The sequence below is a fragment of the Chaetura pelagica genome, unplaced genomic scaffold, assembly GCF_000747805.2.
Source record: "Chaetura pelagica isolate M959 unplaced genomic scaffold, ChaPel_1.0 scaffold153, whole genome shotgun sequence".
In the NCBI taxonomy this organism is placed as follows: domain Eukaryota; kingdom Metazoa; phylum Chordata; class Aves; order Apodiformes; family Apodidae; genus Chaetura; species Chaetura pelagica.
This window is the reverse complement of record NW_009952707.1, coordinates 2,630,967-2,646,137: the sequence shown is the minus strand read 5'-3', so window position 1 is coordinate 2,646,137 and position 15,171 is coordinate 2,630,967. Positions and strand designations below refer to the sequence as shown.

Below are 15,171 nucleotides of genomic sequence, written 5' to 3'. Positions count from 1 at the left end.
GGGAAAGAGGAGTAACATGCTTTTAGAAGATGGAATGAGCCAGAATAAAGGTGAAGGATAAAAAATGTTTCATAAATAAAATTTTTGCAAACCATCTATTACAACAAATCTACAGGTGCAAAATGTGATCACCTGCAAAGCAAAACGAGCAGCAAAATCTGGTTCCACCTTCATTAGCTACTTAACACAACTGAGATTAATCTTAGTGTTTGCCTGGGCTGAGAACTAACAGCTCAAGGTCTCCGTAATTGTGTATCTGCCTTTGGCACCTCTGCCATTTCATTCCTACACTTCTAGAAAAAAATGTAGGTCTGAGCCCAAGAAGATCAAGTGATTTATTTATTTATTTATTTATTTTTAAGGAATGTGCATGTTTCTGACCACATTTCTGTGAACTACTGTAGACATGAATCCACTTCTTTAGAGATGGTAGTGGTGTGTCAGTCTATTTTTACCTTATCTTATCAAGCCTTCTTTTATCTAAGTTTTTCCATTACGTTGAAGACAGAATTTCAGTGCTATACTCACCTTACCAAGTGATCTGTTTACAATAACTAACAGTAGTATTTTCCATGACTAAATTATGCAAACTCACTTACAGCAACAGTTTAGAAGGAAGATCAATGAGAAATTTCTACTGGAATAGAAATGTTCAATGTGCTCTTTTCCTTAACTGAAATGATTTTTTAATACAGAATATTAAATGAAATACCTGTATATTAATTAAATCCTAAGATGTCTATAACTCTTTGCATTAGACAGCTATGAGAGTTTCTCATGTTTCCAGGTGCTTAGTATTACCTGCCCTTGGGACATGGCTCCTGCAGGCCTCCCTGGCCAGGTATACAATTCTAACCCAGAATGTCTCCCATTTTCAGAACGTGGTTACTTTTATTTTAACAGCAGGACTTCACAGTGACAGAGACACACAAACCCCAAACTATTGCTACATTACCACTTCTGACAAAAGTACTATGCAGTCAGATGTCTGAATACTTCCACTTCCATTCATAAATTTTTTGAAGAAACTTTGAGGTCTCTTACATTTCCTTCAAAGTCAACATCTCACTTAACAACTGCTTCCATGAGGTTTAGGCTTTTTTTAGCCCAAATATTGTTTTCAAAAATATTGTTTCCTATTTTCTGAAATTGCACGTACAACAGAACTGTGATTTTTGGGCCCAAGTGGCAGATTATGGTCTATCTCACACTTGTTTAACTGTGCATTTCATCCAACACTGAGTGTTCATGTAGACATGAGAAGGAACAGGCAGCATCCACAGATGTTTGTGCTACTCAGCTACAAGTCATACCAGGGAAAAGGGCAACACAAGCAATTGCCAATGCTTTGCTCATCTGCTGGGCATGTAATCTGAGTCTTGTTTAAATATTTTCTGGTGAGAGGAGTTACAAAGAGACTAAAAATTAATCTGATAAAGATGCCCATGTTGGCAGAATGCTGTAAAGACATAGAAGTATTTTAAACTCTTTCAACTTTGCCTTCTTAACACAAGGAGTGCAGCTAAAAAAGTACCTTATATTTACCTACAATATTTGTAGCTAATAGTCTTCATACGTTATACCCTAGGACAGCTAAATGTTTTTCTGTTAGTCACACTGAAACCTCTCCATGCTTTCCCAAATTATAGTTGTGTGTGTTCTTTACACATCTGTAAACAGCTCCATTCTCTGGAGAAATGTAAAAACAGTGGGAGCACTGCAGTACCTAAGATGTTTTATACAGACATTGCCCTCCTACTCCTTATAAAAGGTGCATGCTACAAGCACCAGTGAATTGCAAAGCTAATTCCTAGAAGGTGAAACAGTTTTCAGGTTTCCCTGTGAGGATCTTACAAAGTAAAGCAGTTATAATAGCAGCAGAAATAAAAAGACAGATACATTTTAATTGATAAGCTAGGAAGCAAATAACTATTTTGCAAGCAGTTTCTCAAATAAGCCTCACAGGACTTGCTCCAATTCTCAGCAGAGTCCATAGGAAACCACCTACTGACTTTACAGGGAACAGTCTCTAGCCCTTTGAGACTTTGTACCAGTTTCCTACTCCCATAGCAGCATTGCCCAAGCAGTGCCAGCTCTTGATCTGGCTAATCACAGAGAAAACCTCCATGCTGAGACTACATAATATGCCGCAAGTCAACCAAAAGGGAAATTATCAACAGGTTAGTTTTTAAAGTAAGAACTGCAGTAATCTTACAGTTATTCCTTCATCTACGTGCCCTACGGGTGGGCACTCAGTCTTACACAAGACATTCCTGGGAACATCCACTTACTGAGAAACAAAACCAGCAAGGACAACTTCTGTCTACACACTGTAGGAGGTAAAAAAAATCCTTATTGAAGTTACTGTCGTATGACACTCCAACACTATTCAGCGAGTGCAGCCTGTTAAATCAAATTACAGCAACCAAATGATACTTAATGGAACGATCACGGCCTTAGGCAGGTTCATGGGAACTTCAAATTCTGCTAATTTGTTACAAATAATTGAAATATAAAATACACTGTATAAAGAATGCATTGATTTGACAAGGGATGATACTTTCTTTTTAATGTTTTTTAAATGTATTTAAAGAAAAAATCCGTAATTTTCACCCTAAGAAGACTTATTTCATGCATGGATTTCAGTTCTGCACATAAGCTTCCTTATATACACTGGGAAATGCAGTGATACTAAGAAATACAGAACAGCCATGATTTTGGAGGTAAATTACATTACTGCCTACCCATATTAGGGGATGTCTAAAAGTGATGCCCTGAATGCCATGGGACAATTTTTTTCCCAGGTTTTAGATACAAGTTACACTGCTGAAATCAGTGTTGTCCCAGACATATACATGGACTGAGCTGCCCATACACAGGTCAGAACTTTGTATCAGAACAGACCACCAAGACAAGTACAACTTTGATTGTGTAAATGTCAATGTGTCTTAAAAACCCAAGTAACTGTGAATTACAGTTATTTCAAATCTGAACCTCCCTTGAGATGAACATAAGTCGTGTATAGTCCTCAGTTATACATTAAAAAAAAAAATAAATCAGAACAAAGAGCATAACACAATGGGAAAAATAACAGGGGCACCATGGCCATACTGTATTAAAATAGTCTTCTACTCATAGGGTGACTAACAAGTAAGCACCTTCTTGCCAGTCACAATACTGAATTCTAGCCTAAAGATTTATTAAAAGCACAGGAGATGGATTTGCATCTTGCTAAAAGAGACATTCCTTGAAGGTGGTAGCTTTGAAGACCATATTTGTTCAGCTAACTGGGCTTCTTATTTTATTCCTTTTCCATTTAATAAAAGCCTGTGCTCTCTGGAAATGCCTGACCTATTTCAATGTAAATTCTCAAAAGAATCTAATGATAGCTTGGCATAATATATATATACTAGGGAGTGGTTTGTGAAGTAATTACCCTAAAATTAAGTAAAACTTACATACATATTGACAAACAGCCACAAACAGCAGCTACTTCAACAATACCAAGTGAACACGCTATGGGATGTTGGTGCTCAGAGTGTAAATCTCCAGTAAAGTGCAGTTTCCTAGAAACCCCTTACCTGTCCTCTGGATAAACAGCCACTTAGAGAGCTACACACAAAGCCACTTGTGTTGGGGAGCGAGTGGTTATTAAGCAGAACTGCTCAGCAGTGCAGTCCCTGGAACCAGGCTGTGCTGTGCTGCAGATGGAAGTCACTACACCTTTCACAGAGTACCTGGGGCTGCTTCTCCTTCTTCAGCCAGAAATGTTGACAAATCAGCAGGGCAGAAAGATGTACTGGGCCATTACAAGGTGTAAGTTTGTTTTCCTCTTTCCTTCTTTCTTGCCCTGGCCTCTCAGATTCATTAAGGCCTCTGGTACCTTGCCTTGGTTGTATTTTTCCTGAAGTGGTGAAATAAAAATCCCACAGTGAGAATGAATAGCAGCATCCTACTTCCCTTCTTGTCCAGATCTTCACTCAGTCTTCAGAGTAACCTGGAGCAAGTGTGCAGAAGGAAAGAGAAGAGCTTTTCCAGATCCAGGTAGCAGCAGGTCTTACGATGTCATTGCCTCCCATGGTACATTTTCCAGACCATTTCCTATGTATTTTTCTTGCCTTCCTACCTTACCACTGCCTCTAAACAGCATTGTTACTTTGTTTTAAGAACCTGTACTTGGCAGACAATGTACTTGGCATTTAAATATATCATTATTACAGCACTGTGGGTGAAGGGAAGAGTAATCAGAAGCCCAAGAGACTCACTGTTTGTACGTATGAGAATGATGCAATTTCTGGATCTCAATAGCAATCCGACATGGAATTACAGGATTCAAACAACAGCTAATGTATTAAGAGATCAGGAGCCAAATTCAGCTGTTGTGCAATTATGATGCCCAAAAGAAGTCCATTACTGTTGTCAAAACCTCTAGAATTAACAAAAAGCTACGAGAGCTGTTGACATGCTCTGTTTTGTACGGAAATTATATTGGTAGGAAGTAGGTAGGAACATTTGCATAAATTATTTTTAGAAGTTCATTAGCTCCTGCTGTTTATCATTTGAAATAATTATTTATGACACCACATTTCACTGCTAAAGAGATGACCACAAATTTAGAAAGGCTAGCAAAGATCCCAGTGTTGGATTTAATCCTCATTTGTGATATGCAGAATAAAACCCTATTTCAGACACATATGCAGGGTAAACCACATATAAGCTATTCTCAGTGTATTTAAATTATCAGCTGGTACTGAACAATCACTGAAGACTACCTTGTATTGAACAGACTCCCACAAAGTTGCATCATGTGAGGGATGTGGACAAATAGTCCTCACCAACATCCTCCAGTGCTTCACTACCCTTTAACTACCATACATAACTGGCTAATGCACTTGGAACACCACCACAAAAGCCACCAGTACTAGAAAGCAACATACATTCAGACATATGTCTCTATGTGTGTGTTGTGTTTATATACACACATCTCTGAGCTCTGAAAAGCTTCAGCAGCAGATGTTTATTTTGCTAAATCGGTTTTTGCAGCCCTTTTTCATAAGCCATGTGTTTATTTCCACTCTCACACTCCTGTCAGCAATCACAACTAGACAGCAGGTTGGGTAAAATGGACATTCAAAGGCAGTGGATCCAGCAGTCACACCCTAAAACCCAGTCTGGACACTCCAACACCACACATGGGTCATCCAAAACCAGCTTTCAGGAAAACAACAAAGTTTTGCCATACACTGTTCAAGCTCTAGTTCCCAATATGTCAGGTGTCTCACCACTGCACTTTCATCTTGGTTAATGAAAGCTGCCACACTGCATTGGGCCCAGGGAATAGTAAGCTGACATCAAGATACTGACCTTCACACAGAGTGTTCCTTTGCAGAAGCATAAATAAAAAAATTCTGAATGCCCTCAAGTTTGTCCTCCATCTATTTTGTAGCAATTTGTAAGTGACAGAGCTGTGGATAATTTGCAGCAATCATCTCTGAAAGTGCAAACTCTAACCTCTCCACCACGTATGGAAACTGAGTACAAAGACCTCTGAACACCAAAAGCCACAACTTGCTGTTTTGTTTCAAGGTCTTCTAGTCTAGTCAGGTTTAAACAGAAAGAACCCTCAAGCGGGTTGTCTTGGAAATAAATCAAAGCAGATAATTAACCTGTTATTATCATGAGAATTGATTAGCATAAAGAAACAAATAGCAGAGCTATCATAAACACCACATTTATACTTGCTGTCCACAGGTTGCATCTATCCCTCCTCTCTTTTTCCTCCAACAACCATCAGAATAATTATTCTCAGAGACCATTAGCTACAGCTCAAGCTGCAGGCATAATTTACACTTCCTTGGAGACCCAATTATAGGTTATATGAAACAGTTCTGAAGACAACCTCCCACTCTACAGCTTCATATTTATATCACTAAACCCCTCATTGTTTCACTTGCCTTTTGGATCTGGCAGCTTAACAACAGAGTGAGAAGGGCCAAATGACTTTAAATCCATTTTAAGGTGACGGAATATTCACATTATTTATTGTGGCATCCAATCCTAATTCAGAAAGGAGGGATAAGCACAGGAAACCAGATTAATCTTGTGTTGAATATATTCAGAACTCAGAGAGAAGGAGCCAGACCCAAGAAGCCAAGGCAGAATGCAAGAACCAACTGCATATGGTTTCACCTTGTACTGTGAGTGGCAATTCATGCAGGTGGGAGCTTTGGAAAGTCTTCCCTCATCTGAGACATTTCCATCCCAGGAGATGGGGGAATTTTCACTATTTTCTTATCCTATCCCTTTCTTTAAAATCATTCCTTCCCAAGCACTAAACAGCCTGGAAGAACACAACATGCCATCTGCAAAGAGGAATGGGAATTCTCTGTTACACAAAGAGAGATTTAAAAAAAAATTTAAAAAAAAAAAAAAAAAGGAAAGTGACACTGGCCTGCAGAAAAATAAAAGTAAAACCAAGAATCTTAAAGCCTCCTTCATATTAGAAGCACAGGTAAAAGCCAAGCTTACGAGGAAAAATTCCTTTTTTCCACTCAGATTCCTTCCAAACTCTCAGTTCTCACAGCTTTGAATAAATTCTGATATATATGGAGCTTTTCCATAAGCTCTAGCTATCTCAGAACTTTCATTCATGAATCACCTTATAAAATAAGGTATAAAATAAGTTTCCAACATCAACCCCTATCAAATAACAGGACCACTTACCCTCATCTTCTCAGCAATCTTAATACAACAGCAACAAACTAGAAAAGAGCTTTCTGTTAGTATACTACTATTTATAGTAAAGCACACTGAAAACCATGCACTCAAGCATGCTTTTGTAGCAAATCTCAGGTTAACCTCACTTGGAAATATATTCGCTTTTTCCAATCTCATATTTTGCTTAAGGAATTCACAGTGAGTAAGGAACACATTTTTCTTACAGGCAAGATCTCATGTTTACTCAGCTAAAATGGTTTAGCACTTACATTTACAGTTTATCATTGGCACTTAGAGATGATTATACTTAAAGATAACACTGAAAATTGAGTTGGTATTGTACTGCCTGTAACTCAGTAATTGCTGCAGATAAGACAAGCAAAATTTAGCATCTTGCCATCAGGTTTCAAAAGTTTATCCTGGCTGACCTACAGTGGTTGCAGTTTCAGTCATTGTCTTAAATAAGAGACACAGATGTTTTGGTTTTGCTGCTCTCCTTGCTCATATATTAACTGAGTCTCTGCACCTGGTGTCTCACTTCATTTACTGAGTCATCACTGTTCATTATCTCTTTTGTCTAACCTTGCTCTTTCCCACAGATGTTCCCTGTCTACCAGAGGATGAGGAACTAAGCAGAGGAACTTCAAGAATACAGATATAAACTAGTCTTTGTTCCAATCTGCTATAGATAAATAATTCCTGATCCACTCCAGGAGTCTGAAGAAATATCTAGTATTTTAACTATTCATGAGCACCTCTAGCTCCACTTTGTTCAAGATCACCAAGTGGTAGAAATTCACTTTTCCACTTGGCTAACAGAAACAAGGGGGAGAGAGGAATGGCTTAGATGTCCAATGAGGATACATACAAAGTAATGGAGAGGATTTTTTCAACAGCATTTTATCATAAAGTAGGTCTCTGGGACTTCAAGCCCACTTTGATTGGACATTTAGGATTTTAAGGAGACGTTTACTTGAAATTACTGTTTTACTCTGTCTTCTTCTACTTACATCTTTTTCTGTCTGTATCCTACACAAGAATAACCTTTCTTCTTTACCATTAAGTGATTCCCTTTCCCATCAGCTTTTGTGTTTTGCTAGCCTTTCAACAGTGACCTCCTCACACAGTTTCCATTTGTTCTCAAACTTGAACTTGTCTAGTTTGTTACCTCGTCAGTTCAGATTATCATCACCTCAGGGAAGGTATCTTCTCTTCCCACATGTTTCTAAAATCTGCTATGGAAGAGATAATAAACAATGACTTTTTTCATCTGAAGTTCAAAGCCTGTGAAAATACAAGTAATCTACATGCCTTTGCTCTTCTTATAAATTAGTAATGAGTCTGGAATACTTCCCCATGGCAATTTAGACTCATTCAGTTAAAATGTTTGTTTTCTGTGAGCTAAGTCATGTCTTACTCAAAAAAAAACCCCAACATATTTTCCATTAACATCACTACCAAAAATTGTACAAATAACTTCAGTGTTTCAAAAGCCACAATCACAAAATACTTCTCATCCTCCCTGGTTTATTCAGCATGCTAAGGTGAGTTACTGTTCTACAGGCAGAAGGGTTTAGATAAAGAGAAACCACATTTACAATGAGATAAAAGGAAGAGTTTCAGTGCACCAAGATACACATATTCTAATAACAATCATTATGACCTTTATTAACCACAAAAACATCCGGTTCTTTGTTTGTTTGTTTGGGGGTGGGAGGTGGCAGCACAGAATGGGGAGTGAAAGAAGAGGAAAACTATCACCACAAGTGGTACCACAGAAAGGTCCAACATGTCCAAAAGTCTGGATAAAGATGCAGCCTAGAAACTGCCTTGCAGCATCTATTCATTTATTAAGCTAAGCAAATCAAAGATTCATAATGTCACACTTGGTAAGTGAAAGTTAGTCCATTCTAGGAAACATTAAATGTTGCCTTCCTAATTTCTCTTCAAAACATTGCTGAAAAATGTAACAAAGGAGGTTTGTTCCCAGCCCCCTCCTCTCCTCATACAAAACTTGAGTCTCCTAGGTTATTCTTTTATAGTGCTGTAAAGGAACAGGCTACAAAAAGTACTTCTCAAACAATGTATTTTTCTAATCCTGTAATACAAAGAGCACAAGCCAGAGCTTCTTAAATATTACCTTCATACAGAACTTCATACTCAGTGGGAATACAGCTGTATCCTTGGATCAGATATGGAAGGCAGTCCTTACAGAAGGAATGAAGGCAAGGTAGCATTCTGGGCTCTCTCCTCTGCAAGTCCCATTTGCATACCAAACAGCTCCTCAACAGATCCAGGCTCTCCATTTCTGTTGGATGAAGTTTGACACTGAAAACACGAAGAGCCACAATATGGCTCATGACAACCCCTTCACTTAACAACACACTTGATCACTTGAGCACAAATTAGAAGGCAACAGTGGGACGCACGTTCTCAGAAACAACATGAATTTAGTCCTTGTGAAGAAAGAGGAAGTTTCTTGCAGCCAAAAGTCATGTACCTGTTTTACAAAAAAATAATGTCTTTGCAGATTGTTGTGCAGGAAAGTGTGGTTTAAGGTTTACAAATCATGATCCCACTATCTCTCTACAGCGCTTGCAACTTCTGTAAAAACTGAAGTAATCTGCTTATTGATCTACTTACAAAGCTGTTACCAGGCTGAATTGTCACACTCTGTGCTTCCTGCTTGAACCACTGAAGCTCTGCAATAAAAATTACTATATTCTCTGACTGCTTTTTCAGTTTTGTCTCAATATTTTATAGTTTTCAGGTAAAGCAAATCAGAGTCATAACTGATCACACCTCCATCATTTTGGCAATGCACGTTATGCCAATTATACCAATGTAGGTATAATTTCAATTACAAAACTAAAGGTCCCTTTAGAAATGAGCTGTGGTAGCCGTACCTGTGGTTTAATTAATAAACATTGTATCAGTGTTTATTATATGACCTCAGTTTTTACAGCGTATCTTCATCAAGCATCTTCCAGAGACAAATGTCAGTAGAGCAGCAGAGCTACTCAGCTCGCTCTATCTGTATTGTTTCTTGCAACTACTCTTGCTACAAGACAAACCAGGACCTACAAAAACATGTGATTCCTGCAGTAGGAAGTTGAGGTCTTAGACTGCCACATTGTTTAGGCAGAGAAACCACAGCCTGGGACCAAAGCATCAAAGAACACAGAATCAGTGCAAACAAAGCGTAGCACTGGGAAATGCTGTATCACCATAAAGGCCAAACCTGTGGCTGAATAAGAAGCAGATTACCAGACATTTTATTTATGCTTTGTACATAAATAGGAAACAACGTTCAAGTTTTTTGGTAGGAGAGGGAAGGATAAGGGTGATAACAAGTGTTGTTCCTGCTGAAACAGGCATGCAAATCAGCAGTTGGGCAGCTACATCATCAGTGGCTTGGCTACACTGATGGGAAACACCAAGTCCAGCTGCAGTGTTTACAGATAAAATAAACTTAATTGCATCTGGACATGTGTGGTGAAAGCAAAGAGGCAGAATGTGGGACAGAAAGGTATGAAGACAGGGAGAGCTGTGGAGGCAGCAGGCAGGCTGAGTCACACCTGGAACAGGAAGAAAAGTGCTGGGGTTTTGGTGTGTCTGCTCAGAAGAGGGCAAAGGAACAGTATCATGCTTTGGGGCTGCCTCAGGACCAGCAGATCAGCCATGGCCTCAGGAAGGCAACAGCCACCCCAGAACAAAGCAAAGGGAAGCATTCAAATGTCACAGGACTGGATCTTCCAGTAAAGCATTAATACATTTCATATAAGAGAAGCATATAATGATATGTTCTTGTAACTTCCTAAGTTCTGTATTTCAAGGATAAACTCTCTATGGAACTCTTTCTATTTTCTGTGTTCCTATTTCTCAGGTATTTTTTTTGTATCTTCTTCCCACCATTAAATATGGATGTTGATACACAATTGATGAGAAGCTCAACATGAGCTGGCAATGTGAGCTTGCAGCCCAGAAAGCCAAGTGTGTCCTGGGCTGCATCAAAAGCAGCATGGCCAGTAGCTCAAGAAAGGTGATTCTGCCCCTCTGCTGCTCTCCCTGGTGAGACCCCACCTGCAGCACTGTGTCCTGTTCTGGGGCCTCCAACAGGACATGGAGCTCTTGGAGCAAATCCAGAGGAGGGCCATGAAGATGATTGAAGGTCTAGAGCACCTCTCCTGTGAAGAGAGGCTGAGAGTTTGGGCTGCTCAGCCTGGAGAAGAGAAGGCTCCAAGGAGACATCTTAGCAACCTTCTAGTACATGAAGGGGGCCTACAGGAAAGCTGGGGAGGGACTTTTTACAAGGGCTCGTAGTAATAGCGTTAACCGGTTTATGATAGTTCCCCAAAACACAGACAAACTACCTTTAGGAAGGAGACATTTATTGCAGGTTTGTGCAGAGCTGGGTGCTTGGTGCCTTCCCACAAGCCAAGCATACCAAAGGAGATTTTTCATGAGACATTTATACACAACACTAGAGTTAGTAAGTTTCCAAGTCCATCCTCCTTACAGTGATTGGCTAGTGACCAACATATAGTTGTAATAGCTATATAGTTATAACACGGCTACACCATTGTTTCTGCTACCATGCATGCTCAGCCAAGGGGTCTTCATCTCGGCAGGGGTCTTTTTGACCTAGGGGTGTGATTTTTAGCACTATAAGGAGCTAAGTTCACCTAAGGGACACAATACCACAACTCCTCCAGCTTTAAATGCCCAAGACAGAATTAGCCATCAATATTCTTGACTTTGGTTCTTCTTTATCACCTCCTGCATTCCTTAGGTCCAATTATGCATATAGACCTCAAGTCGTCTCTGCCAAGTTGGCGATTTACACGAGACACTCTAAGCCTCTTGATGAATTGTCTTCTCCAAGGCCTGGTTATTGCAAGGTGTCCTTGCCCAGTGCCAGCTGTGACACTAAACGCACACCTCTCTGACTACACCTTTCACCTGTACACATACAGAGTACCTCTTACACGGTATTACCCACAGCATCAGCTCACTACAAGATTCCCGTGCCACGTCTCCTCTCACAGCAACCCCTGGCTCACCGCTCCCTGCCTGGCAGCGCCTCACGGCCTTTCCCTGCCCGCACCTCAGCTCTCCCAGCTCCCAGAAGGAATGACAGGATCCCCAGGAGAGAGCACATAGCTTCAGTGCTCTGGTGAAGCCCCCGTGTAACACAAAGTCACCCTTCCACGGGCAGCGTAAAGAGGCTCACCGACTGCCACACAAAGGCACCAGGCATGGGTACACACCCAACGCTGGACACCGCAGCCTGGCACTTCCAAAAGAGAGTGAGAAGTGGTCAAACCACTCGTCAAAACCTGCCAGAAATCACCAAGTGGACACAACTTGAGGTGAACAAGTGTCTGGACCAGCAAGGAAAAAAACCAGAAACTTCTGCAAAGCAACATATTTTTACACATTGTCTTTATTCATTTTTTTTGAGTAAAACAAAGGCATTCATGCCACAAGCACACAGGCACCACCAACTTCTTTGATCTTCTCCTCTGCTCTTCTACTGAAGAACTTTGCTTTCACAATTACAGGCTGCTTGGGTAACTTCCCCTTGCCCAGGACTTTGTAGTAGCCCTACAAAAATAGAACAACCCGTTAAGTGTTTGTCATCAGCTTGCAGGGCCCTGCATCCAGACCTGCCTTTTGGTTACACTAGTTAAAACCAAAGCCCCAGTCACCATGACCTTACACTCAGTGTTTGTCTTCGATACAGAATTGATGCAAATTCAAGAAAAATACCCTGCTTGACCTACTGAGGCTGCATTTGCTCAGAGGTAGAGTGGAAAGTTGAGCTTTTCCTGTATTTTAGAGGCTGGATTATTTTTTTTTCCCCCAGAGAACACTGTGAAATCTGGTACAGAAGTTCTCAACCTTTCCCCAATTTACAGGCGAGGGCACCTGGCTGCACTTCCAATGACTCCTGCTCAGTGCTCTTTACCTTTGGAAATCCTGGTACTTCTGAACAGAGCAGAGGACACTTCTGCACAGCTTAAACAGACAACTGAAGCTTTTGCAGCAACAGCTGTTCTCTGCCACTGGAATAGTTTCATTTCATTCCCATCCTTCACATTAAAAGGACAATCATGGCACAAGGTCCATTATACTAGAGCTGTTAAATTAATCACTCACTAGAGGCAGAGTAACTGGCCAACAGAGGTACCTTAACTTGGGATGCAAACCATACCCACTTCTCAGACCAGCTGGTGTCACTGATTCGGTGGCTGGCTGAGATACCAGACATCACAGCCAGTGAATAGAGATCAGACATTTCTGTCCGAGAGCTATAGCACACCATGACAACAAAGCATGTTAAGATGTGACTCTAGTCTCGATATTCAAGAAGTGTCATTTAGTTCTGCCATGTTACTATGCCTATCTTCAGCAACATTTTCAATTAGTAATCTTTCAGCACCTTCCAAAATAAGTAATTCCCTCTTCACTATCAAGCACAAGTTCTATATAAATTAACAGCGTAAGTACCTGTGTAACTACCTATTTGGCAAGATACTGTCCTGAGATGTTCACACACATTCAAGCAGTTTTCCTACTTGGATACACAAAGCTAAAGTTACACAAGTGACCAGGAACTACAGGTCTGAACACGCAGAAACTTACTGAGCGCACAACGTCGATGACTGGGGCCAGTCCAGCCTCTTTTTTTGCATAATTGAGCCTTGTCTGTTCACTGACAAGTGTCCACAATTTATCCAAATTGACAGTAGGACAGAACTTCTGATTTCTCTTCAAGTGATAGTGTTTCATGCCTACTTTTCCGAAGTAACCAGGGTGACTGTGAAAGAAATACATTCCTCATTAGATCACTTAAACTCATCCTAAGCAGTTAGGACTACAAATCAACACTGAAACAAGCATCTTACTTGATCAAAGTAATCCAAATGCCACATTATATTTTCATTCATATTAATAAATATAGTATTTAAGTGTAATAATCAGTGATTGGTACCCAAACCAAAATAAATTATTTTCTGTTGTACTGTTTGTTGTCCCATGAACTCAGAACTGAACCCCCCTCACTGGTGAGACTGGCCCAGTTTGTATTTCCAGAGCAACCCCAACGCTTGTGAACCCAGGGAGGGCTGCACTGCCTATGGAGTGTCACTAACCTGGTGACTGACTGAGTCAGGAATGGTCACAGCCAGTGAATATAGATTAGTGGTTACTGTCCGAGTACTCTAGCACACCAGGACAACAGGCAGTGTCCAGACGTGACTCTAGTCTCGGCAATAAGGAAAGACATCCCATCCCTTACCTTCACCATATGCAGCTAAACAGGGTGCAGTTTGGACTCAACATTTTGAATTTTCATACCATGTTGCGTGTGCATCATTAAGCACAGACCATATTTAACAAGCAAGCTTGATCAAGGTTACTGAATGCTGCACTGACCTCAAAGATGCCTGGTTTAAGCAAAAAGGCTTTTGATTTTCAGGTAAGTGGGAACATGAGTTGACTGTAGCTACAATGACATGCTCCACATTTGGGGGAAAAAATACACAGGATTACAGAGAATTTCATTTATTCACATATAAAAGTTAGTTGTTTCTACTTCAGGAACACAGATTTTGCTATCATATGATTAAAACGTTAGCTTACTATTTATCAAAGTTAATCCTGTGATGGTGCAAACCACCAGCATTACCACGTCCTCCAGGATGCTTCCTGTGTTTGCCTAAAAAGAAAAATTTAAGCTTGTTACACCAAGAATATTACATGTAATACATGGGCTTACAGGTAGGTTTAGTATCAATTTAAGGCAATTATTCTGATTCTGTCCCCTCTTCTGAATTAATGTCAATTCAATGAGATGAGAGAACTGAACACCAGCTCTACAAGAGAGAAAAAAACTATCCATAGCATGTTTCGGGCTGGTTTACTGGAGTGCAAGACACCAGTGCTAGCACAAGGGGTGTAGTAAGAACAGGCAGGAATGACCAAAAGTTAGAAGGGACACAGCACTGGCCCGTAAGCTTAAGATGTCAATCAGCATCAATCCCCTGAACGCTACTGTATTATAAATCACAAAACAAGTTACAAATCCAATGAAATCTAAGGAAACAGGCCTCAGGATGTGCCCCTCAGCGTGGCACGCGCCCCCACAGCACAGGCATCACCCCCACACCCTGCAGTACTGCTCACTGCTACCCCCCGTGCCCGAGGCACCCTGCACCCAGTGTCCCATCCCTCTGCAACCCGCCGGGCGAGCAGCAGCCCTTCGGCACTGCAGCGCTGCCTCCGGGCCCGGGCCTCCCCGCGGCCGCCTCCCCACTCACCCACGCGGCCGTGGCCGTGGCTGACGTGTCCCCTCAGCTTCCGGGTCTTCCTCAGTCTGGAAGGCTGCGGGAAGGGGAGAGCAGCTGTGAGCCCCAGGCGCACCAACGGCCCGGCCCGCAGCCCGGCCTG

The 15,171-nt window shown here is 41.0% G+C and overlaps 2 protein-coding genes across 2 annotated transcripts in view; both read right to left on the bottom strand.

Moving 5' to 3' along the window:
- The window catches only part of TRIM66 (tripartite motif containing 66), a 52,840-nt gene extending 43,763 nt beyond the window's left edge, over positions 1-9,077 (bottom strand). The window contains 1 exon segment of the mRNA XM_009994276.1: positions 8,858-9,077. Coding sequence (XP_009992578.1) covers positions 8,858-9,077 — 220 coding nt within the window.
- Positions 9,078-12,130: 3,053 nt separating this feature from the next.
- The window catches only part of RPL27A (ribosomal protein L27a), a 20,055-nt gene continuing 17,014 nt past the window's right edge, over positions 12,131-15,171 (bottom strand). Inside the window, exons 3-6 of the mRNA XM_009994253.1 lie at positions 15,042-15,105; positions 14,365-14,440; positions 13,366-13,540; positions 12,131-12,324 (exon numbers count right to left, since the gene is read on the bottom strand). Of these exons, the coding sequence (XP_009992555.1) occupies positions 12,196-12,324; positions 13,366-13,540; positions 14,365-14,440; positions 15,042-15,105 (444 nt within the window). The 3' untranslated portion in view covers positions 12,131-12,195. The remainder of the gene's footprint in view (positions 12,325-13,365; positions 13,541-14,364; positions 14,441-15,041; positions 15,106-15,171) is intronic.